Source organism: Macaca nemestrina, chromosome 10 (genome assembly GCF_043159975.1).
Source record: "Macaca nemestrina isolate mMacNem1 chromosome 10, mMacNem.hap1, whole genome shotgun sequence".
Taxonomy (NCBI): domain Eukaryota; kingdom Metazoa; phylum Chordata; class Mammalia; order Primates; family Cercopithecidae; genus Macaca; species Macaca nemestrina.
Window position 1 is genome coordinate 28,927,071 of NC_092134.1, and position 19,699 is coordinate 28,946,769.

Here is a 19,699-nt window from a genome sequence, read left to right on the forward strand (position 1 = left end):
ACTTCGTATTTTAACAGCTATTAGCTTTAGAGAAGACCCAAAAAATTACCTCCTAAGCCTCCAGATGATCTATTAATGCTTTTAAATCATCACTGTCAAATACTCCTAGTAAAGACACGAAGCATTCAACAGAGCAACTGATTGTCAGTAAAGTACCGGGGCGGGATCTGTTTGCTGTCATTAAGAGTACTTTTTCTTCCAACAGCAGATCTCTGCAAAACCCAAGGAAATTGGTTGGTAGAGACATGCTGGAAATGAGGATTACTGAGATCAAATGATACTTCCATGACTGCTACTATAAATCAAAGGATACTAGACACTAGCAAGGGTGAGCGCTCTTTAGTATGTGAAAGGAGGAACTAATTTAGAAAATAATTGGCCAAGTTTCATAAGAAAGTTCTATTTTTGCTAAAACCACTACTGTATTATTGGTGAAGAACCTCATCCCCATACATGAAAGATCCTTCCTCTCAGTCTTGGTATCATTTGTTGAGTCTTTGGATTTCCCTTTCCTGTACTACTAGACTTAAACTAGGAAAGTTTGCCACTGCTATGCACAACAGATGCCTAAACATTTGCCAAATTATTGTTTAATGGCAAAATTCCACGACTACCAAAACTTAAGCTCCTATAAGGATCAAAGGAAAGAAAGTTTATGGGCATGCTTACTGCACCTTCTCAAGTTGTTTTCCTAATGACCCAAACTTTTGGCAATAATCTCCAAATAAGGTTGTAATTTATATTCTTAAAACAACTGCAAGCAACAGAAAGAAAAAAGCCTTTATGGCTTTACACTAAGTGAAAAACATCTAGATAAACTAACATGTTTTAGTTTCAAGCAGGGTCAGTTTCCTGGCATTTAAAACCCTACTAAGAAATGCAAAATTTGGCTCACACTTGTAATCCCAGCACTTTGGGAGGCCGAGGCAGGTATTTGCTAGGTGTGATGGCACGCACCTGTAATCCCGGCTACTTGGGAGGCTGAGGCACAAGAATTGCCTGAACCCCAGAGGCAGAGGTTGTAGTGGGCCAAGATCGCTCCACTGCACCCCAGCCTGGGCAACAAGAGTGACACTTGTCTCAAGGAAAAAAAAAGATAAAAATGCAAAATTAAAGTGGGACAAATATTCAAAGTTGTTACATGATGAAACAGTGCAGATTCTGAAGGACATTCTATGTACTAACAAAGACCACAAAGGGACACTAGGGGCCAGAGAAGAAATTCAGTAGATAAAAACTACAACTGGATAGCAAAAGATTTTGTGTTCAACGTATAATAGTTAGACAAAAATATCTTCTGAGGATACTAATAGATGAAGTTATTCAATTGTTGCCCAGCTTAACAATCAAATATAACAGTTTTCCCATAAATCTAATGGTCCTCTCGTGCCTAACTTCTAACAATTCCATGCATTTGACCTTGCTATTCTCCTGCCTAGAATGCCTTTTCCTTCTCCGTGTTTCTACTCAACTTTCAGCCCTTAGCTGACACCTCAACTTCTACAGCAGAGACACTACTTTTGCTGAGTCTAATAACAGAAACTGTTTAGAATATGGATACTCCCTCATAAATCCTGTCTTCTTTGCAATGACTTTTTTATTCTTAATGTTGCATATTAACTGCCTTACAGACAAGTTGTTGTTGTTTGTTTGCTTTTTTTTCCACTTTTGTTTTTTACCCACTCTTTCCCCAACGTGGTTAGGAACTCTTTCTGGGATTCTCTTGGTTCTCTATGACAGAGAAAGCAATGTATCACAGAGCATCATAATTGATTTTCGTAAATTATTATGTTTTGCAAATTATCAAATATCCCTTAATTTGGTATCCAAAACTTGTTTTTGTTAATAGTCTTAAAGGGCATTCAATAAAACGCTCCCATAAATATGCCAAAGAATTTTTTTTAATAAGAGAAGATCATGACCTTATAAATTACTAAGAAAAATATGCTGCACAGTAAAACAATGTCTGATGTTCTTGAAGATACTTTTTCACTTTACAAGACATACAATATGTGCTTCAGTTTACATTTGACTCTCCATTTGAGATAACTTCAGAAAAACACACAAAAAGGATCCTATACTAAGAAATCTTTAGTATGAGGAGTATGTAATCATAGCCTCAGAAATTTCAAAAGCTGCCACAATGTTTTTCCACTCCTGTAAAGTCAAAGATATGACTCCCTGTTTCCTACCATGGCAACTGGAATCATTTCCCTCACCCATTTGGTTAACATTCATCGGCTCTAATATTGGCAGCCTGTCTTCATCAAGCCTTATTCTTGCAAAACCATCTCTTACAATAAAAGAAACATAAAATATATTCTCCACAGTACGAGAAAAAGAGTTTGGATCAATCACAAACTCAAAATAGGACACAGGAGTATCAGGATACTTTCGAAAGTAGGTTTGCAACAATCCCAAAATCCTTTCTACGTTTTTTTCTGTCGCTTCTGGATAACTACTCAGGTCCAGCTTCCGCAACTTTGTAGGCATATTCCCATTTTCCTCCATCTTGCGAACTTTTTTCTGGTGTTCAAGTCGGGGCTTTGGTGCAGAAGGTTCTAGTTTGAATGAACCAAAAACAAAATGGAATGTCTCAGCTTTTACCATCCAGGATGTTGCTTCCTTTTCCATTGCCTTCCAGAAGGAAAGAGCTATGTTATCATCACAATCACTCAAGTCGTCAGGCTCGCCTTCCATCCAATTCAGACCCCCGAACAGAAACAGAAAGTCACAAAATGCTAACTGATTAAAGAAGTTCAGGTCAGAGTTTAACTGCTTTGCCTTTTCTTTACCCAAGTCAGAAGCCATGACAAGAAACTGGGCGTCGAGGGCTGCTTCTCTGGTTCGGCTCACTCCATCAAACAGGACGTTGGCTTCCTCCAGAGCCTCGGTCAAGGAGTTGTTCGCCGAGTTCACGATGTCCTCCCGGTTCTGCCGCACGCAGTACATGAGCTGCCGGTACTGCCTGCGGATGCTGCGGCACTTCTCCTCGTCAGCGGTGAGCTCCAGGAGTTTTGGGTCTATGTCGGCATCCCCAGAGCTGAGGTCGTCGGAGCAGCCCGTGACCCTCACCGCCACATCCATCTTCATCGGCGCTCCCTCCGCCGCCGCCGGCTTCGCCGCGTACTCGCTACTAGGGATGACCACGAGCTGCTCCTCTCCTTTCTCGTCGTCTCCCTTGCGGGAAGCTTTTTCAACCGACATGCCGGCCACTGGTATCTCCGAGGTAACGGCCCTCCCAGCTTGTGGAAACTGGCGGCAGTTGGAGCCGCGGACGCCCGCCCATGCGCATTAGCGGCCCGGCCCGGCGCGACCCGCCCCCAGCACGCTCCGCGGGAAGACAGCCCCGCCCCGGCCCGGAGGCACCACGACCCGAGGCGCTCGCTCATAGGCAAGCGCCGCGCTCCGAACACGCGCAATAATGGGCCCCGACCCCAAACGCGAGTTATGCCCGCTCAGGGCACAGCTGTTCTTTTTCAAAGCGTTTACCGACTGGATCACCTCACTTTAAAAAAAACACTTTTGGACAACTTGAGACAAAACTGTTGAGGACACTAAAGGTCCTGCGCTTTAAAACGATCGCTGCCATCATATGCCGCAGTGAGGTCGACCGAGGGTTTTGTTTTTTTGTGAACTAAATCTGGCTGGACTGTAACCGCCGGTAAGGCCAAGGCCCGTGAAAAGCAGAAACTCCATTGAACAGGCTGAACTCTCAGTTCTTTTGCAAGGTGGTGTTTAGACTTATTATACAAATGTAAATCGGGTTAATTACTTTCACAGGTCCTCTTTAAAAACCAAACCCCCTCCATCACCCCATCCCGAAGATCTGTGGGGTCGGGGGAGCCTCCAGTATGCGTGCTAACCCCTGCAGGAAACTGAGTGCTCGCATTACTCAAGTGAACTTTGGTTCTCCACCATCCAGGAGTGGAAGAATAGAATGATGGGTAGAGATCTCTGCAAAAGAGCTATTTGCTTGTAAGCTTGCCAACATCTAAAGGCCACCGACACTGAATGGGTAAGAACTCTGAACCCTAAAAGGTGAGCAAAGCTATGAAGATTTCAGAAACAATCTAAGGATATGAAAGCTTAATCTGAGGCCGGGCGCGGTGGCTCAAGCCTATAATCCCAGCACTTTGGGAGGCCGAGACGGGCGGATCACGAGGTCAGGAGATCGAGACCATCGTGGCTAACACTGTGAAAACCCGTCTCTACTAAAAAATACAAAAAACTAGCCGGGCGAGGTGGCGGGCGCCTGTAGTCCCAGCTACTCGGGAGGCTGAGGCAGGAGAATGGCGTGAACCCGGGAGGCGGAGCTTGCAGTGAGCTGAGATCCGGCCACCGCACTCCAGCCTGGGCGACAGAGCGAGACTCCGTCTCAAAAAAAAAAAAAAAAAAAAAAAAAAAAAGAAAGCTTAATCTGTAAACTGGGTGACTAATCTGCGTTGGAAAATTTACCCATTGGATTTAATGGGGTCACTGGAAACTCAAGTGCAGTTAACCACAGGACTCCGCTTATCTGTCTCACCAGTAGCAAATAGCAAAGTATACTTAACAACTGGAATTAATACATCTGGTTTTTAAAGAGAACATGCACACAACCAACCCATGGGCATCAACAGCTTTTCAAACCTGCAGCAGGTGCACCTTAAAAAAAAGACACCCACAACTGCACCTGTCCAGTTTCACAGCACCAGGAAGTAAATTAGCCCTACCATCCTTTATGCAGATAGACTTGTTTGTATTTAGCATTAGAAGGTTTTTTGCAAATGCATAAACAGCAAAATCTAGTAGTATTAAGTTACTCCAAAATCCTTATATTACCATTTGCCCCCAATTATTTTATTAACTAGGGGTAATTCAGGGAAATACATGCATTTTTCAAAACACCATGCATTACGGTTAGTTGTACGTATATATGATCCTATGCTATTAGATTGTTGGCTTCTCAAAAACAAAAGCTGGGTTTTACATCTTCCAAACATAGCTGTTTTTACATGGATGCACTTATGTACTGAATGTATAAATTAAAATAGATTTAAAACTGTCCCAGCATCTACTGCAAGTTATTTGGCAGCAAAGATTAAGTTCACAGATTCGTGGAAGTAATCCTATACACTGAAAGGAAAAGTTGACTGCTCTTCAGAAAAAGTTCTTATCCCTCTTCTGAAATAAAGAAACAATGAGAGATAGGTAAGTTGAGACCCAGGATCATTAAAGGATCATATCTTTCCCAAGTCTGGCCAATTACAAACCAGTATTTAAACTTGTTTTAAATCTTAGGTGAAAATACAGCTAAGAATGCCAAGACCCAAATCCAAAAAAGTCTGCTTTTACAGTGAACGATATTCTTAGGAGTTGCTCACATCCACTTTAAATTCAACAATAGCTATTTACGAAGACAAGCCAACCCTTCCCACCCTATGGTGCCTATTTTCTCCAGGCTCCGAGGAAGGAAAATAGGCTGACACCAATTTGCTACATAAAGAACCTTTCATCTAAGAATTTCAAAATGCCTTAGAAAACTATATTCTCCCAACCTACTTATAAAGTATTACTAATACCATTTACAGGGATTTCTCAGGAAATCCCACACAATTTGCTCAGAGCAACAGAGCATATCAAGGCAAGCATTATTAAGTTGTGATTTACAGTGCTGAGTGCATTCTATGCTAGATCTCCAAGTACGTTATTAACATGTAACTTAGATCATCCTAAGAAAGGCAGACTTGCATCATATTCCACCTTTAAAACTCTGCCTTTAGGCTGGGCGCAGTGGCTCACACTTGTAATCCCAGCACTTTGGGAGGCTGAGGTGGGTGGATCACCTGAGGTCAGGAGTTTGACACCAGTCTGATCAATATGGAGAAACCACGTCTCTACTAAAAATAGAAAATTAGCTGGACGTGGTGGCACACGCCTGTAATCCCTGCTACTCAGGAGAATTGCTTGAACCTGGGAAGCGGAGGTTGCAGGTGAGCCAAGATGGCACCATTGCACTCCAGCCTGGGCAACAAGAGGGAAACAACTCCTCAAAAAAAAAAAAAAAAAAAAAAATCTGCCTTTAGACATTTGCTACAAAGTGAAACAATCTCAAGTTTAATAATTTTCCCCAATCATATAAAGAATGGGATTTCCATGCTGGTTAATCTTTAAATCATTAAACAGTGATTTCCTAACCTAAGGTCCAAGTGCTACTAATAATTATTTAAATGAAGCTTAAAAAGAAGAAACTGCACTGCTGATAAATTTGTCTGTGACTAGGAATAGAGAGCAAGAAGTGCACTGGTACTTCACAGCAATCGATGGAGTCTACCTTATTCCCACAGTATAGACTAGTTCAGGCAGCCATAAGACTGAGTTGCCTCAGAGATAATTTAGCTCCCCTCTTCCCCCCTTTTCCTCTTTCTTCGCTCAAGAGTTGCTAGTCAGGGTTCAATACAACCCTCCATTTCCTTTCCTCTTTTCTTCAGTCTTTTCTCCTATATTTTCAGTTCCTTTTCTAGGAGTTTAGGTTAATTCCAAGTATTCTGAGCTCTTTTCCACAACCCATACTGCTCAATACAAACGTGACAGGGTGGATGACAAAGGTCACATGTCTCCCTGTAACCAAATAAAGGAAGAAGTCACATGGAGTCCACTATTTTTCTCCAGTTAGATTTTGCTGTAAGACTTATCTATAACAAATGGATTTTTAATAGACTTTTTGGAGCCAAAGCCAGGAATCAGTCAAGTTTGAGTCCCACACACTAACATACACACTTATCCTATCAGCTACCTCCCTAAACTTTTCTATTCCTTCTTTTATAGCAGCTTTTCTTCCTTCATACCACCAGGGCATCTGTTTAATATTGAGTTGTGAAGACATGTGGTAAAAGTCCTAGTTTGATTTGCCAGAGTTAGCAGGACATTAGGTATAGTTTCTCTTCCATCTTAATTTTTTTTTTTTTTTTTTTTTTTGGGACGGAGTCTTGCTCGTCGCCCAGGCTGGAGTGCAATGGCATGATCTCAGCTCACTGCAACCTATACCTCCCGGATTCAAATAATTCTCCTGCCTCAGCCTCCCAAGTAGCTGGGATTACAGGTGCGAGCCACCACACCAGGCTAATTTTTGTATTTTTAGTAGAGATGGGGTTTCAGCACGTTGACCAGGCTGGTCTCGAACTGCTGATCTCGTGATCCGCCCGCCTCAGCCTCCCAAAGTGTTGGGATTACAGGCGTGAGCCACCATGCCTGGCAGTTTCTCTTTCATCTTAATTTTCTTTAAAGTTATGTTTGTGTGTACATATTTTGTGTTTTGTTTTTTATTATTAAAGGTGAACTTTGCTATGATAAGACAGATGTATTTTTTTAATGAAAATTTGTTTTTGAAAAGACCACAGACTGTGGGAGGGGACAATCTAGGTTCCAATCTTGACCTATTAGCTATTAGTATTATCTGAGCCAGCTTGCTTAACCTCTCAGCCTCCAATGTCTTTATTTATAAGACAGGAATACTACTACAGTTGACCCTTGAAGGAAACAGCTTTGAACTGCACAGATCCACTTATACCAAAGCGATAAAAAATACAGCATTTACCCAGGTCTGCCTGCTCCTTAAAGAGGAAAAAGCTTGTGAGAAATAAAGAAATACCGTATTTGTGAGATGTGAAACCTGTGAATATGGAGAGCTGACTTTCCATATAATATGCTGGTTGCACAGGGCAGACTTTGGGACTTGAGTGTGTATGAATTTGGGTATAAACAAGGGTCCTGGAACCAATCCCCTGAGGACACCAAGGGACAACTGTATTTATACCATATAATTACTATAGTGAATGAAAATTATGTAATGTATCTGACAGTGTTTTCAACTACTAAGTAGGTACTTAATAAATCAAACAATCCCAAAGATAGCAAATATTTAAAAACTATATACAAACCAGTAGTTTCACTTCTGAATGTTGCTTTAGGAACAGAAAAAAAAATTTTTTTTTTTTTTTTTTTGAGACAGAGTCTCACTCTGTTGCCCAGGCTGGAGTGCAGTGGCCGGATCTCAGCTCACTGCAAGCTCCGCCTCCCGGGTTCACGCCATTCTCCTGCCTCAGCCTCCCGAGTAGCTGGGACTACAGGCACCCGCCACCTCGCCCGGCTAGTTTTTTGTATTTTTTTAGTAGAGATGGGGTTTCACCGTGTTAGCCAGGATGGTCTCGATCTCCTGACCTCATGATCCGCCCGTCTCGGCCTCCCAAAGTGCTGGGATTACAGGCTTGAGCCACCGCGCCCGGCCAGAAAAAATTTTTTTTTAATTTTTTTTGTTTATTTGTTTGAGGTGGAGTCTCACTCGATCGACCAAGCTAGAGTGCAATGGCGTGATCTCGACTCATTGCAACCTCCGCCTCCCGGGTTCAAGTGATTCTCCTGCCTCAGCCTCCCCAGTAGCTGGGATTACAGACATGCAAGCTAGAGTGCAATGGTGTGATCTCAACTCACTGCAACCTCTGCCTCCCGGGTTCAAGCGATTCTCCTGCCTCAGCCTCCCCAGTAGCTGGGATTACAGACGTGCAAGCTAGAGTGCAATGGTGTGATCTCGACTCACTGCAACCTCCGCCTCCCGGGTTCAAGTGATTCTCCTGCCTCAGCCTCCCCAATAACTGGGATTACAGACGTGCGCCACCATGCCCGGCTAAGTTTTGTATTTTTAGTAGAGATGGGGTTTCTCCATGTTGGCCAGGCTAGTCTCAAACTCCTGATCTCATGATCCACCCACCTCAGCCTCCCAAAGTGCTGGGATTACAGGTGTGAGTCACTGCGCCTGGCCCCAGAAAAACATTTTTAAAGGTTAAATCAAGCCGGGCACGGTGGCTCAAGCCTGTAATCCCAGCACTTTGGGAGGCCGAGATGGGCGGATCACAAGGTCAGGAGATCGAGACCATCCTGGCTAACACGGTGAAACCCCGTCTCTACTAAAAAAATACAAAAAACTAGCCGGGCGAGGTGGCGGGCGCCTGTGGTCCCAGCTACTCCGGAGGCTGAGGCAGGAGAATGGCGTAAACCCGGGTGGCGGAGCTTGCAGTGAGCTGAGATCCGGCCACTGCACTCCAGCCTGGGCGACAGAGCCAGACTCAGTCTCAAAAAAAAAAAAAAAAAAAAAAAAAGGTTAAATCAGTAAGGAGGAACACAGGAATATATTCCACTATAACAAATACCAGTGAAAAGAAATTTGCCATATAACAAAATTTTAAAAACCTACTAAGGCTTCAACTATTCAAAGTGTGTAACACTTAGAAGGGTAAGTAACACTTAGAAGGGTAAACCTCTGTACCAGACATTCTGAAGCAGATCCACAGTTTGAGTTTATATGCAAAATTACTTATGTGCATTTTTCTCAGGAATAGCTCCTTAGATTTCAGCAGATTCTTTTAAGTCTAGTATCCAAAAGAGCCTTTGAATAACTGCTTTATTCAAATAAGAGGGCATTATCATTAGAGAAGTAAAAGAGGCTCACTAAATAATCTGGACTCACTCATTTGAAATACTTTGGAGTAGATAAAATCTCCACCCTTGCTCTATGGTCAAATCATATACTTAATGACACTTTAAAAACCCAGTGCTGGTTGACTCGCCAAGCCTCAAGAATATAAACAAGGGTGTGAGATGAAAAGAACAACTTTTCAGGTTATAAGAGCCTCCACAACACCTCAAAAGACAGCAATGACTAGGTGTGTTATTTTGATAGACAGGGAGGTAAGAAGCACTGGGTGTGTGGCTACTAAAGGATGCAGCATTCAAGAAACTCCACGCAGGGATCAAATGAAAAATGTCTGATTAGTTGTCACTTACTTTCTCAGCAATTGTAACATAAGTCTATCAGATGTCTCCCTCTGCCATATAGAGTGGTTGTCATCATTAAAAACAAAATCAGGCCGGGTGTGGTGGCTCACACCTGTAATCTCAGCACTTTGGGAGCTGAGGCAGGCAGCTCACAAGAGGTCAGGAGTTCGAGACCAGTCTGACCAACAGAGAGAAACCCTGTCTCTACTAAAAATACAAAATTAGCTGGGCATGGTGGCGCACGCCTATAATCCCAGCTACTCAAGAGACGAAGGCAGGAGAAGTGCTTGAACCAGGGAGGCGGAGGTTGCAGTGAACTGAGATCGCACCACTGCACTCCAGCCTGGGGGACAGAGAGAGACTCCATTTCAAAAAATAAATAAATAAATATAAATTTATTTGTCAACAAGTGTTTGTATATTACCTTTTTTTTTTTTTTTTTTGAGATGGAGTTTCGCTCTTGTTGCCCAGGCTGGAGTGCAATGGCATGATCTCTGCTCACCGCAACCTCCACCTCCCAGGTTCAAGCAATTCTCCTGCCTCAGCCTCCTGAGTAGCTGGGATTACAGGTGCCCACCACCACACCCAGCTAATTTTTTGTATTTTTAGTAGAGAAGGGGTTTCACCATGTTAGCCAGGTTGGTCTCAAACTCCTGACCTCAAGTGATCTGCCCTCCTCGGCTTCTCAAAGTGCTGGGATTACAGGCATAAGCTACCACGCCCAGCCTGACAAATGAATTTTTAAATAAGTACATTGCTCTACAGACTTGTGTTAGAGATTACAAAGATAGTGCCTAGCCCGATGTCAACACAGACGCTCAATAAATACTAGCTAAATAGATGTGAAGTGACTTTCTTCCCAACTGACCTGGACACACCTGCATAAAATGCTGAAGGCAGACAATGTTGCTGTCATACAGCTTTTAATTCTGAACTGCTTTCCAATATGCTACCTAGAATCTCTTCTGAACAACCTAGAGCGTGGTTCCTGATAGCCCATCTTCAATAAAATCAGATACCTTAGAGCTAAATCCTTTAAGTGAGTCTCTTCTGGCCCTACCACCATCTATATTTACTCAATACATATTTACTGAATGCACACTAGGTGTTAAAAAATAAGCCTAGGTCAACAAAAAGCCTTTTGTAAAGACCTACTCTTACAAAAAATTTAAAAATTGGCCAGGTGTGGTGGTATATGCCTGTATTCCCAGATACTCAGGAGGCTGAGGCAAGAGGATTGCTTGAGCCCAGGAGGGTTGAGGCTGCAGTGAGCCATGATAGTGCCACTGCACTCCAGCCTGGGTGAGAGCGAGACCTTGCTTCTAAAGAAATTTTTTTCAATATATGGGAGATACTAAAATGTATCATTGTTCTCCTAAAGAAAAGTACAAGTAGGCACAGAAGAATGAAATTCCATTCAGCAAGCATGTAATGAATGAACACCTACCATAAGCCAGCACTATGCTAGGAATACCAAGATTTGCATGGGCCTGACCCTGAATCATGAGCACACCACAGCATCTCATCAAGGACACAAACATGTATCTCAATAGCAACAACATAAAGCCAAGTGCCAGAAGTATGAGTACACGAGAGTGAGCTTTGCAGGCAAACAGGTCTGAGTTCCAGTCCTGACTCTGCCACTTAACTAGCTTGTAATCTAGGCATGCTCCTTAAATTCTCAAGGCCTTTATTTTCTCATCTGTAAACCCGGATAATACCACCTCCTTCACAGGACTGCTGTGAGGATTTAATCACTAAATATTACAGTATTTAGAGTCTAGCACATAATAGGCATCCAACAAATAAACATTATAATCATTAACAGGCAAATTTGCTTAGATATCTGCTGGGCTCTAACATATGCCTGGGACCACAGGCATAAAGAATAAGACTAGCTCTCTGACCTTGATATGTAAGCCAAAAAATTATCATTGGCAGGATTCCTCCTTTTCCAAAAATAAAGATTTATAGGAGTGCCGTGGGAACAGAGGAGGAAAGGAATGGTAAACTTTGGCCTTGTATTCTGAACAGGCAGGCAGTTGGAAAAGTGGGTTGGGTTAGGGAAGAGAAGATAGGTGTTGAAATAAAGAATAGAAGTGAGGAGGAAAACTGTAGGGAGAAATATTTTAGCTGCAATGGTATTCCCAGGAGCCTCCAGTAAGTGAGGAAGCAGAGCAGGAGATAACCAGAAAAGCAGGTTAGGGCTAGACCCTAGAGGGCATTGAATACCAAGCTAAGGAGCTCCCACTTCATTCTGGATGCAGATCTGGGGCCAGTGAGTAGCAATCAGGAAGATGACTGGCAATGGGAGCTGGAAGAGGAGGGAGATCAGAAGTGGGAGGCCAGTTAAAGACTGATGAAATGGTCCAGGCAAAAGTAACTAGGGGCAAGAAGGTGATGCCTAGAATAGTCAGGCGCTGGTGAGTAAACAGAAGTGACAGGAAATCTGAAGCCTATACCACCAGAATTTCAATGCTACTGTTAAAGAACAGATACACAGCAAAAAAACAGGTTTGTGTTTACACCTGGTAGAAGTAGGAGGAACTCAACTCTACAACCAGTAAAATTCTACATTTATTTGCAGTTCTAACACTCTAAGACTCTTTTAAATCTTGGTAGTCCTCACCCCTTACTTCCTTTTAATGTACGCCAGAGAATCTGTCACTTCCCTCATCTTCAAAGCAATCCTCCACTCCTCCTCAGGCCTCAACTTTAATCAAGCCAAAAGCAGATACATTACTAATGCCTCCAAAAAGAAGGGATTATTTCAGAGGAAAGAAACAAAATAAACTGCGTTTTCTGTCAAGTTGTGGTAGCCTCTGAAGTTAAGAATAGTTAAGAAAGGGGATGGTTGGAGAGTTATTCAATTACCACTCACGTCCTGATGTCTGTTTCTGGTAACTAGAAGTTAGACTTGAAAGGAGACCTGGATGGGCGCAGTGGCTCTCATGCCTATAATCTCAGCACTTGGGAGGCCAAGGTAGGCAGACGGCTTAAGCTCACGAGTTTAAGACCAGCCTGGACAACATGGTGAAACCCCCAATATACAAAAAATACAAAAATAAGCTGTAGTCCCAGCTACTTGGGAGGCTGAGGTGGGAGGATGGGTTAAGCCCAGGAGGTGGAGGGTGCAATGAGTCGATAATGCACCACTGCACTCCAGCCTGGGCAATAGAGCCAGACCTTGTCTCAAAACATGAAAGGAGACCTACCTTTGTCTCAGCATCTACCCCCTAAGACTGGAACATAGGGCCACCACAACTGTCTGCAAAATTCATCTGGATATTAATCCCACCTTGCTTTGTGCCTGTCATCCCTCCTAATATTGCCCTGAAGAAATTATTTAAGCCCCGAGTTGCCAGTTTTAGTCTTATCTCCCAGGATTACCTCAAACTACTAAGTCTTAACTATGTCTGACACTTGGTATTATACCAGTAAACACTTTTTCACTCACTCTGCTTCTCCTCTCAGTACCACCAATAGGCCTTTCTACAAGTGGTTTTAAAACCCTGGAATCCAGAGGGAGATGCTGATTTACATACAAAACAGGTTCCCTATAAGAATACTGGAACTTTTCCTTAAAAACCAAGATGTTCATGAAAGCCATATGTCTTTGAGCAGTAGGAACTCTATTCATAGTTCTTAGCCATCTTGGAGCTCCCTAGTTCCAACTTTATACATGGACATACAAAAGCCCTAGCCACAAACAGCTTGGTTCCCTATTTTTCTATTCATTGTTGAAGTGTTCAATAAAAGTGTTACTCCCCTATTGGGCTCCTATTTGCTGTTTTCTAACAAATATGTTTTGGGTATTAAAAGACTAGTCCTTTGTTTTCCGCAATTCTAATTATCTCATCAAATGATCTTGACAAAACTACCCTATGTACAATAATATTAAAGCATCTCAAACTTGATATTTATCCTAAGAATTATTGGAGGGAGGTTATTTAAAACAAAACAAAAACAAAAAGGCAGGCCGGGCGTGGTGGCTCACACTGTAATCCCAGCTCTTTGGGAGGCTGAAGTGGGTGGGTCACCTGTGGTCAGGAGTTCGAGACCAGCCTGACCAACATGGTGAAACCCCGTCTCTACTAAAAAAATACAAAATTAGCTGGGCATGGTGGCGCATGCCTGTAGTCCCAGCTACTTGGGAGGCTGAGGCAGGAGAACCACTTGAACCCAGGAGGTGGAGGTTGCAGTGAGCTGAGATCATGCCACTGCACTCCAGCTGGGGCAACAAGAGCAAAACTCCATCTCAAAAAAAAAGCCGGGGGCGGGGGGCAGATTCCTAGCTCTTTCCCAAGTCTACTTCAAAAGAACTTGAGTAAAGCCTGGGCATGCATGCTTAAGGAGTACTCCAGGGGATTCTGAGCAGGTGGTCTGGAGACTACACTTTTTTGGAACATTCTTCTGGAAAGCTTTCATCCTTTATCAAGGGAGTCACCTAGGCTCACCAGCTTCTTCCAGCAGGATTCTTTCTCCCTTGTCTTCTATAGTACACTCGCTGTGAAAGCAGGGTAGGTTTTGCTGCTGTTGTTTATTCAGGGAAAAGGGGATGAGGAAGAAACAATATTAAAAGGAGAAAGGAAAATGTGGACATTTTGAAGAGCTCCCTCCATTATTTATGTTGCAATTAAAGTATGAAATCTTAACCTTCTTTTTAAGGTGTGGACTTTAGGACTATAAGCACCCAATTATCCACTAAATAAATGCCTTTCTCCACTGAAACCCAAAGCTCCTTTAAGGTTTTCAAAACCTACTATTTAGCCCCAAATGTGGGCAATAATTGGCTGAAAGTTCACAGATCTTTCAAACCAATAGTCCTTACCTTGCTTTTTCTCTTCTTCCATTTCTTAGCACTCATTAAGAAACAAAGATAGGGCTGGGCCCGGTGGCTCACACCTGTAATCCCAGCACTTTGGAAGGCTGAGGTGCGTGGATCACGGGGTGAAAAGTTCAAGACCAGCCTGGCCAACATGGTGAAACCTTGTCTCTACTAAAAATACAAAAATTAGCCGGGCACGGTGGCAAGTGCCTGTAATCCCAGCTACCCAGGAGGCTGATGCAGGACAATCACTTGAACCCAGGGGACAGAGGTTGCAGTGAGCCGCGATCGTGCCACTGAACTCCAGCCTGGGCAACAGAGTGAGACTCCTTCTCAAAAAAAAAAAAAAAAAAAGGCTGGGCGTGGTGGCTCACACCTGTAATCCCAGCACTTTGGACCACAAAGTCAGGAGTTCGAGACCAGCCTGACCAACATGGTGAAACCCCATCTCTACTAAAAATACAAAAATTAGCCAGGTGTGGTGGCGTGTGCCTGTAATCCCAGCTACTGGGGAGGCTGAGGCAGGAAAATTGCTTGAACCCAGGAGGTAGAGGTTGGGGTGAACGGAGATCATGCCACTATACTCCAGCCTGAGCATCAGAGCGAGACTTTGTCTCAAAAAAAAAAAAAAAAAAAAGACACAAAGTAGAGTAAGTTTACTTAAGAAATACGCTAAATGATTTCTTTTAAGTGTTCTTGGTGGTATGCTTTTCATTCATGGCACTATACCTCACTAAATGTCGTGACCTGCAGTCCCAGAACTTTAGAAGGCCGAGGCCGGATGATCGCTTGAGCCCAGGAGTTCAAGACCAGCCTGGACAACATAGTGAGACCTCCATCTCTAAAGAAAAAAAAAGTTTTCAATTAAAAAAAAAGAAAAAACAGAACATCAGACCAAATCAATTGAGTTCCAAAGCTTATAAAAAGAGTGACTCTTTTGGCCGGGCGCGGTGGCTCACGCCTGTAATCCCAGCACTTTGGGAGGCCGAGGCGGGCGAATCACAAGGTCAGGAGATTGAGACCACGGTGAAACCCCGTCTCTACTAAAAATACAAAAAATTAGCCGGGCGCGGTTGTGGGCGCCTGTAGTCCCAGCTACTCGGGAGGCTGAGGCAGGAGAATGGCGTGAACCCGGGAGGCGGAGCTTGCAGTGAGCCGAGATCGCGCCACTGCACTCCAGCCTGGGCGACAGAGCGAGACTCCGTCTCAAAAAAAAAAAAAAAAAAAAAAAGAGTGACTCTTTTTACTCCCATTGCCATTAAAACCAGGAGCATCAGTAGGATTACATAAAGATCAAATTACTATATAACTTTATAAACTTATGGCATAGGTGAAGATAACAGAATAATCAGACAGGAAGAAATATACATATATATATAATATATATATATATTTTTTGAGACATGGTCTCACTGTCACCTAGGCCAGGGTGCAGTGGCGCAATCTCAGCTCATTGCAACTTCCACCTCCCAGGTTCAAGCGATTCTCCAGCCTCAGCCTCAGTCCCAGAGTAGCTGGGATCACAGGCACGCACCACCAAGCCCTGGCTAATTTTTGTATTTCTAGTACAGACGGGGTTTCACCACATTACCCAGGCTGGTCTGGAACTTCTGAGCTCAAGGCGATTTACCTGTCTCGGCCTCCCAAGGTGCTGGGATTACAAGTGTGAGCCACCCGCCCAGCCAGGAAGGAATATTAATATAATAGACCATTGTCTCCTTTTACCTGCAAACTAAAGATCTGAGTAACACAATATATTTTAACTAAAGCTAAAAGCCTCTGTATTTCCATTAATTATTTTCCATTAATTTGCTGTTTGAAGTCTCGATCCATTCCCTATAACGATTTGTCAAAAATAAATACTTTTAGAAGAAAAGGTAATAAATAAAAATTCAATTATTAGTATTTTTCCTAAGGCTGCAACACATCTAAATATATTTTTACATTTAACGCAGTCCTCACTCAGGTTTACTTCTAAGAAGGCAATGTTTTCGTTTCTTAAAAATTACAGAGATATAAATGAATAAGGACAAAAATCACATAGATCATGGTGATGGGATTACGGGAGGTTTTCTAACCTGGTAATCTACCACAGGTGAGATTTAAAAAAAGAAAAAACAAAATGCACCCAGCCTCCAAGCATTTTTCCAACACTGTAAGTTATAAATCCCTCAGTGGCTGTAACTCCTCAGTGGCATAGGTCTAAGGAAGGATTTCTACAGGCTCTCATAGGTCTAAGGAATGATTTCTACTGTTTGCTACCAGTCAAAGGGAAGACTTCTTCCTTTCCCTTCACCCAGCTGTTAACTCTGGGCTAAAAAACACACACCTGAAGGAAAACGAAGTCACCCCAAGAGCTTCCTGGTTGCTTCCTCCAGAGCCTGGGGTTTTCGGGTCCCCTACCCCTGAGAGAATTAAGAGGAAGATTACAGGGCCACCTTGATGAGAAAGATAAGCATTTCCTGATCCCCTTTTCTCAGGACTTCCCTAAACAACCAACATTTAGCAGATTACATTGCTGCTAAAAAATTTTATTTAGGGCCGGGCGCGTTGGCTCACGCCTGTGATCTCAGCACTTTGGGAGGCCGAGGCGGGCGGATCACGAGGTCAGGAGATCGAGACCATCCTGGCTAACACAGTGAAACCCCGTCTCCGCTAAAATTACAAAAAAAATTAGCCGGGCGTGATGGTGGGCGCCAGTAGTCCCAGCTACTCGGGAGGCTGAGGCAGGAGAATGGCGTGAATCCGGGAGGTGGAGCTTGCAGTGAGCCGAGATCGGGCCCCTGCACTTCAGTCTGGGCGACAGAGTGAGACTCCGTCGGGGGTGGGGGGGAATTTATTTACAACTGGGAGGGAAAGAGGAAGGGGAAATAGGAGAAAAAGGACATCTTTAAAAAGCTATTTTAAAAGATGAAAATCGTTAGAAATTTCAAGTTTCCCGGGATGTGAAATCTGTCCAACGTCTTATCAGCTTCGATTAACACATGCGCTAGCCCACAAGCGTTTTTTCGTCATTTCCCAGCGCTGCGTCCCGTATGGAGGGTCACATCCACGCCGGCTTTAAAGGCAGGCTATGACCACGCTGGACTCAACGAGCTCATCCCCCATTTAAAAAGACACGTTACTCTCTCCTACCTTCAAGGTTGGACCATGGCCGCCTATCTTTCTCTGTTTCACAAACACAACGGGCAGATCGGTTTCCGCGGCCAATTCCGAGAGCGTTCCTTCCAGGGCCCGACCGTACTCTGTGGCACAAAAGCAGAGCGGGGCGTGTAAGGTGCTTCTACCCCGCGGCCAGGCGGGAACTGCGCCGGAGGCGGGGCTTCCGTCCCGGCCCTGAAGGCACCGCGTGCCCTCGGGTGACTCCCTTGCAAGTTAGCATGACTTGCTGCATTTCTGACAAAGGCTAAAACTCACACTTAAGCTTGGAGTCTGACCCCGGCAAATCCGCAAACTGGCTGAAAACAGGGCCTCAAGGTTAGCTATAAACGTCAGAGTTCTAGTCAGAGTTAAATCATTGCACTGCTCTGCTAAAATTAAACGTCCTACTTTCCCGGTAAATCCCGAATTCAGAAAAGCTTCAAAAAAGAAGCTTAATACCCATTTATCTCAACTTTAACAAAACACCTCCCAATTTGATCTTGCTTTGAACTCTACATCTATTCTGAATGCCAAAATCCAACTTCCAATGTTTCCTTGACATTTGAAACCGTGGAGCAAAATAAAGAACACTCTGCCTATCTGCTGCTTTATTAAAAAGAATCCTGAACTATACATGACACTACAGATGAAACTAGGCACTAACGGTAAAATTTCACAAAGGGATGAATTCAGTGGAGCATAGAGATTCCACAGTTACACTGACATGGGGCCTATTCATGAGACATAAATCACACCAACATTCCAAAGTATAGCTGCTTATTTGGGAGGCCGAGGCGGGTGGATCATGAGGTCAGGAGTTCAAGACCAGCCTGGCCAAGATGGTGAAACCCTGTCTCTACCAAAAATACAAAAATTAGCCGGGCGCGGTGGCAGGTGCCTGTAATCCCAGCTACTCGGGAGGCTGAGGCAGGAGAATCGCTTGAACCCGGGGGCGGAGGTTGCAGTGAGCCAAGACTGTGTCACTGCACTCCAGCCTGGGCGACAGAATGAGACTCCGTCTCCAAAAAAAAAAAAAAAGGAGAGCTGCTTAATGGTAATAATGGTAGCTAATATATCTATACTGCTTCACATATATTAACATTTCATTTCAACTTCACAACCAGTCTACAAGTAGGTATTACCAGGCCCAACTTATAGACAGGGAAACAGGTACAGAAAAGCTAAGAAACTTGTCCAAGCTCAAGGAGCTACTCAACAGCAGAGGCAGGATTCAAACCCAGGCAATGTGGTCGACGGTCTTAATCACTATCCTGTACTGCCCGAGAGAGTGAGGAAGCCCTGGGGTCGTCGTCGCCGCCCCATTTAATAGTCTGTGTCAAGCTGGGCACGCCACTTGATCTTTCCGAGCCTTGCTTTCCCCACTTGTAAAAACATGGAGACCCCTTGTGTTTTGACAGCGTCTCAGGATTTCTGATTAAATGGTCAACAGCAGAGGCAGGATTCAAACCCAGGCAATGTGCTCGACGGTCTTAATCACTATCCTGTACTGCCCGAGAGAGTGAGGAAGCCCTGGGGTCGTCGTCGCCGCCCCATTTAATAGTCTGTGTCCAGCTGGGCACGCCACTTGATCTTTCCGAGCCTTGCTTTCTCCACTTGTAAAAACATGGAGACCCCTTGTGTTTTGACAGCGTCTCAGGATTTCTGATTAAATGGTGTGAAAATTCCTGGAGAAGCATTCTTACATAGTTATACTTTCTTAATGCTGTCAAGGATCTGTCGGTCCACTCAACACATTGTCATCTACATTTCAAGACTCAGGCTCTGTAAGAAACGATACAATACCCATTTTCTCCGCTGTTCTGCAAATTGTCTCTACAAAGAGCAAGAGGAAGGAAACCGCCAGCCTACAGGTGCCGGTCTCACCTACCACATGCTGACGCTTTGTGTGACCGGGTC

The 19,699-nt window shown here is 43.8% G+C and overlaps 2 protein-coding genes across 8 annotated transcripts in view; both read right to left on the minus strand.

The window, feature by feature from the left end:
• Positions 1-19,699, minus strand: part of LOC105497720 (thioredoxin reductase 1) — a 181,643-nt gene that overhangs the window by 46,685 nt on the left and 115,259 nt on the right. For 3 of the 7 annotated variants that reach the window (XM_071071206.1, XM_011769014.2, XM_011769015.3), the window contains one exon: positions 17,777-17,886. The exons of 2 other annotated variants lie outside the window; for them this stretch is intronic. In XM_071071206.1, coding sequence (XP_070927307.1) covers positions 17,777-17,886 — 110 coding nt within the window. Of the gene's footprint in view, positions 1-15,370; positions 15,483-17,776; positions 17,887-19,670; positions 19,690-19,699 lie in introns of those variants that run through there. 2 more of the 7 variants (XM_071071207.1, XM_011769016.3) reach the window with 2 other exon arrangements.
• LOC105497719 (EP300 interacting inhibitor of differentiation 3) lies at positions 1,886-4,206 on the minus strand. The gene has a single exon (XM_011769011.3). It carries the CDS (start codon positions 3,205-3,207, stop codon positions 2,092-2,094), a length of 1,116 nt encoding a protein of 371 aa, XP_011767313.1. The 5' UTR covers positions 3,208-4,206; the 3' UTR covers positions 1,886-2,091.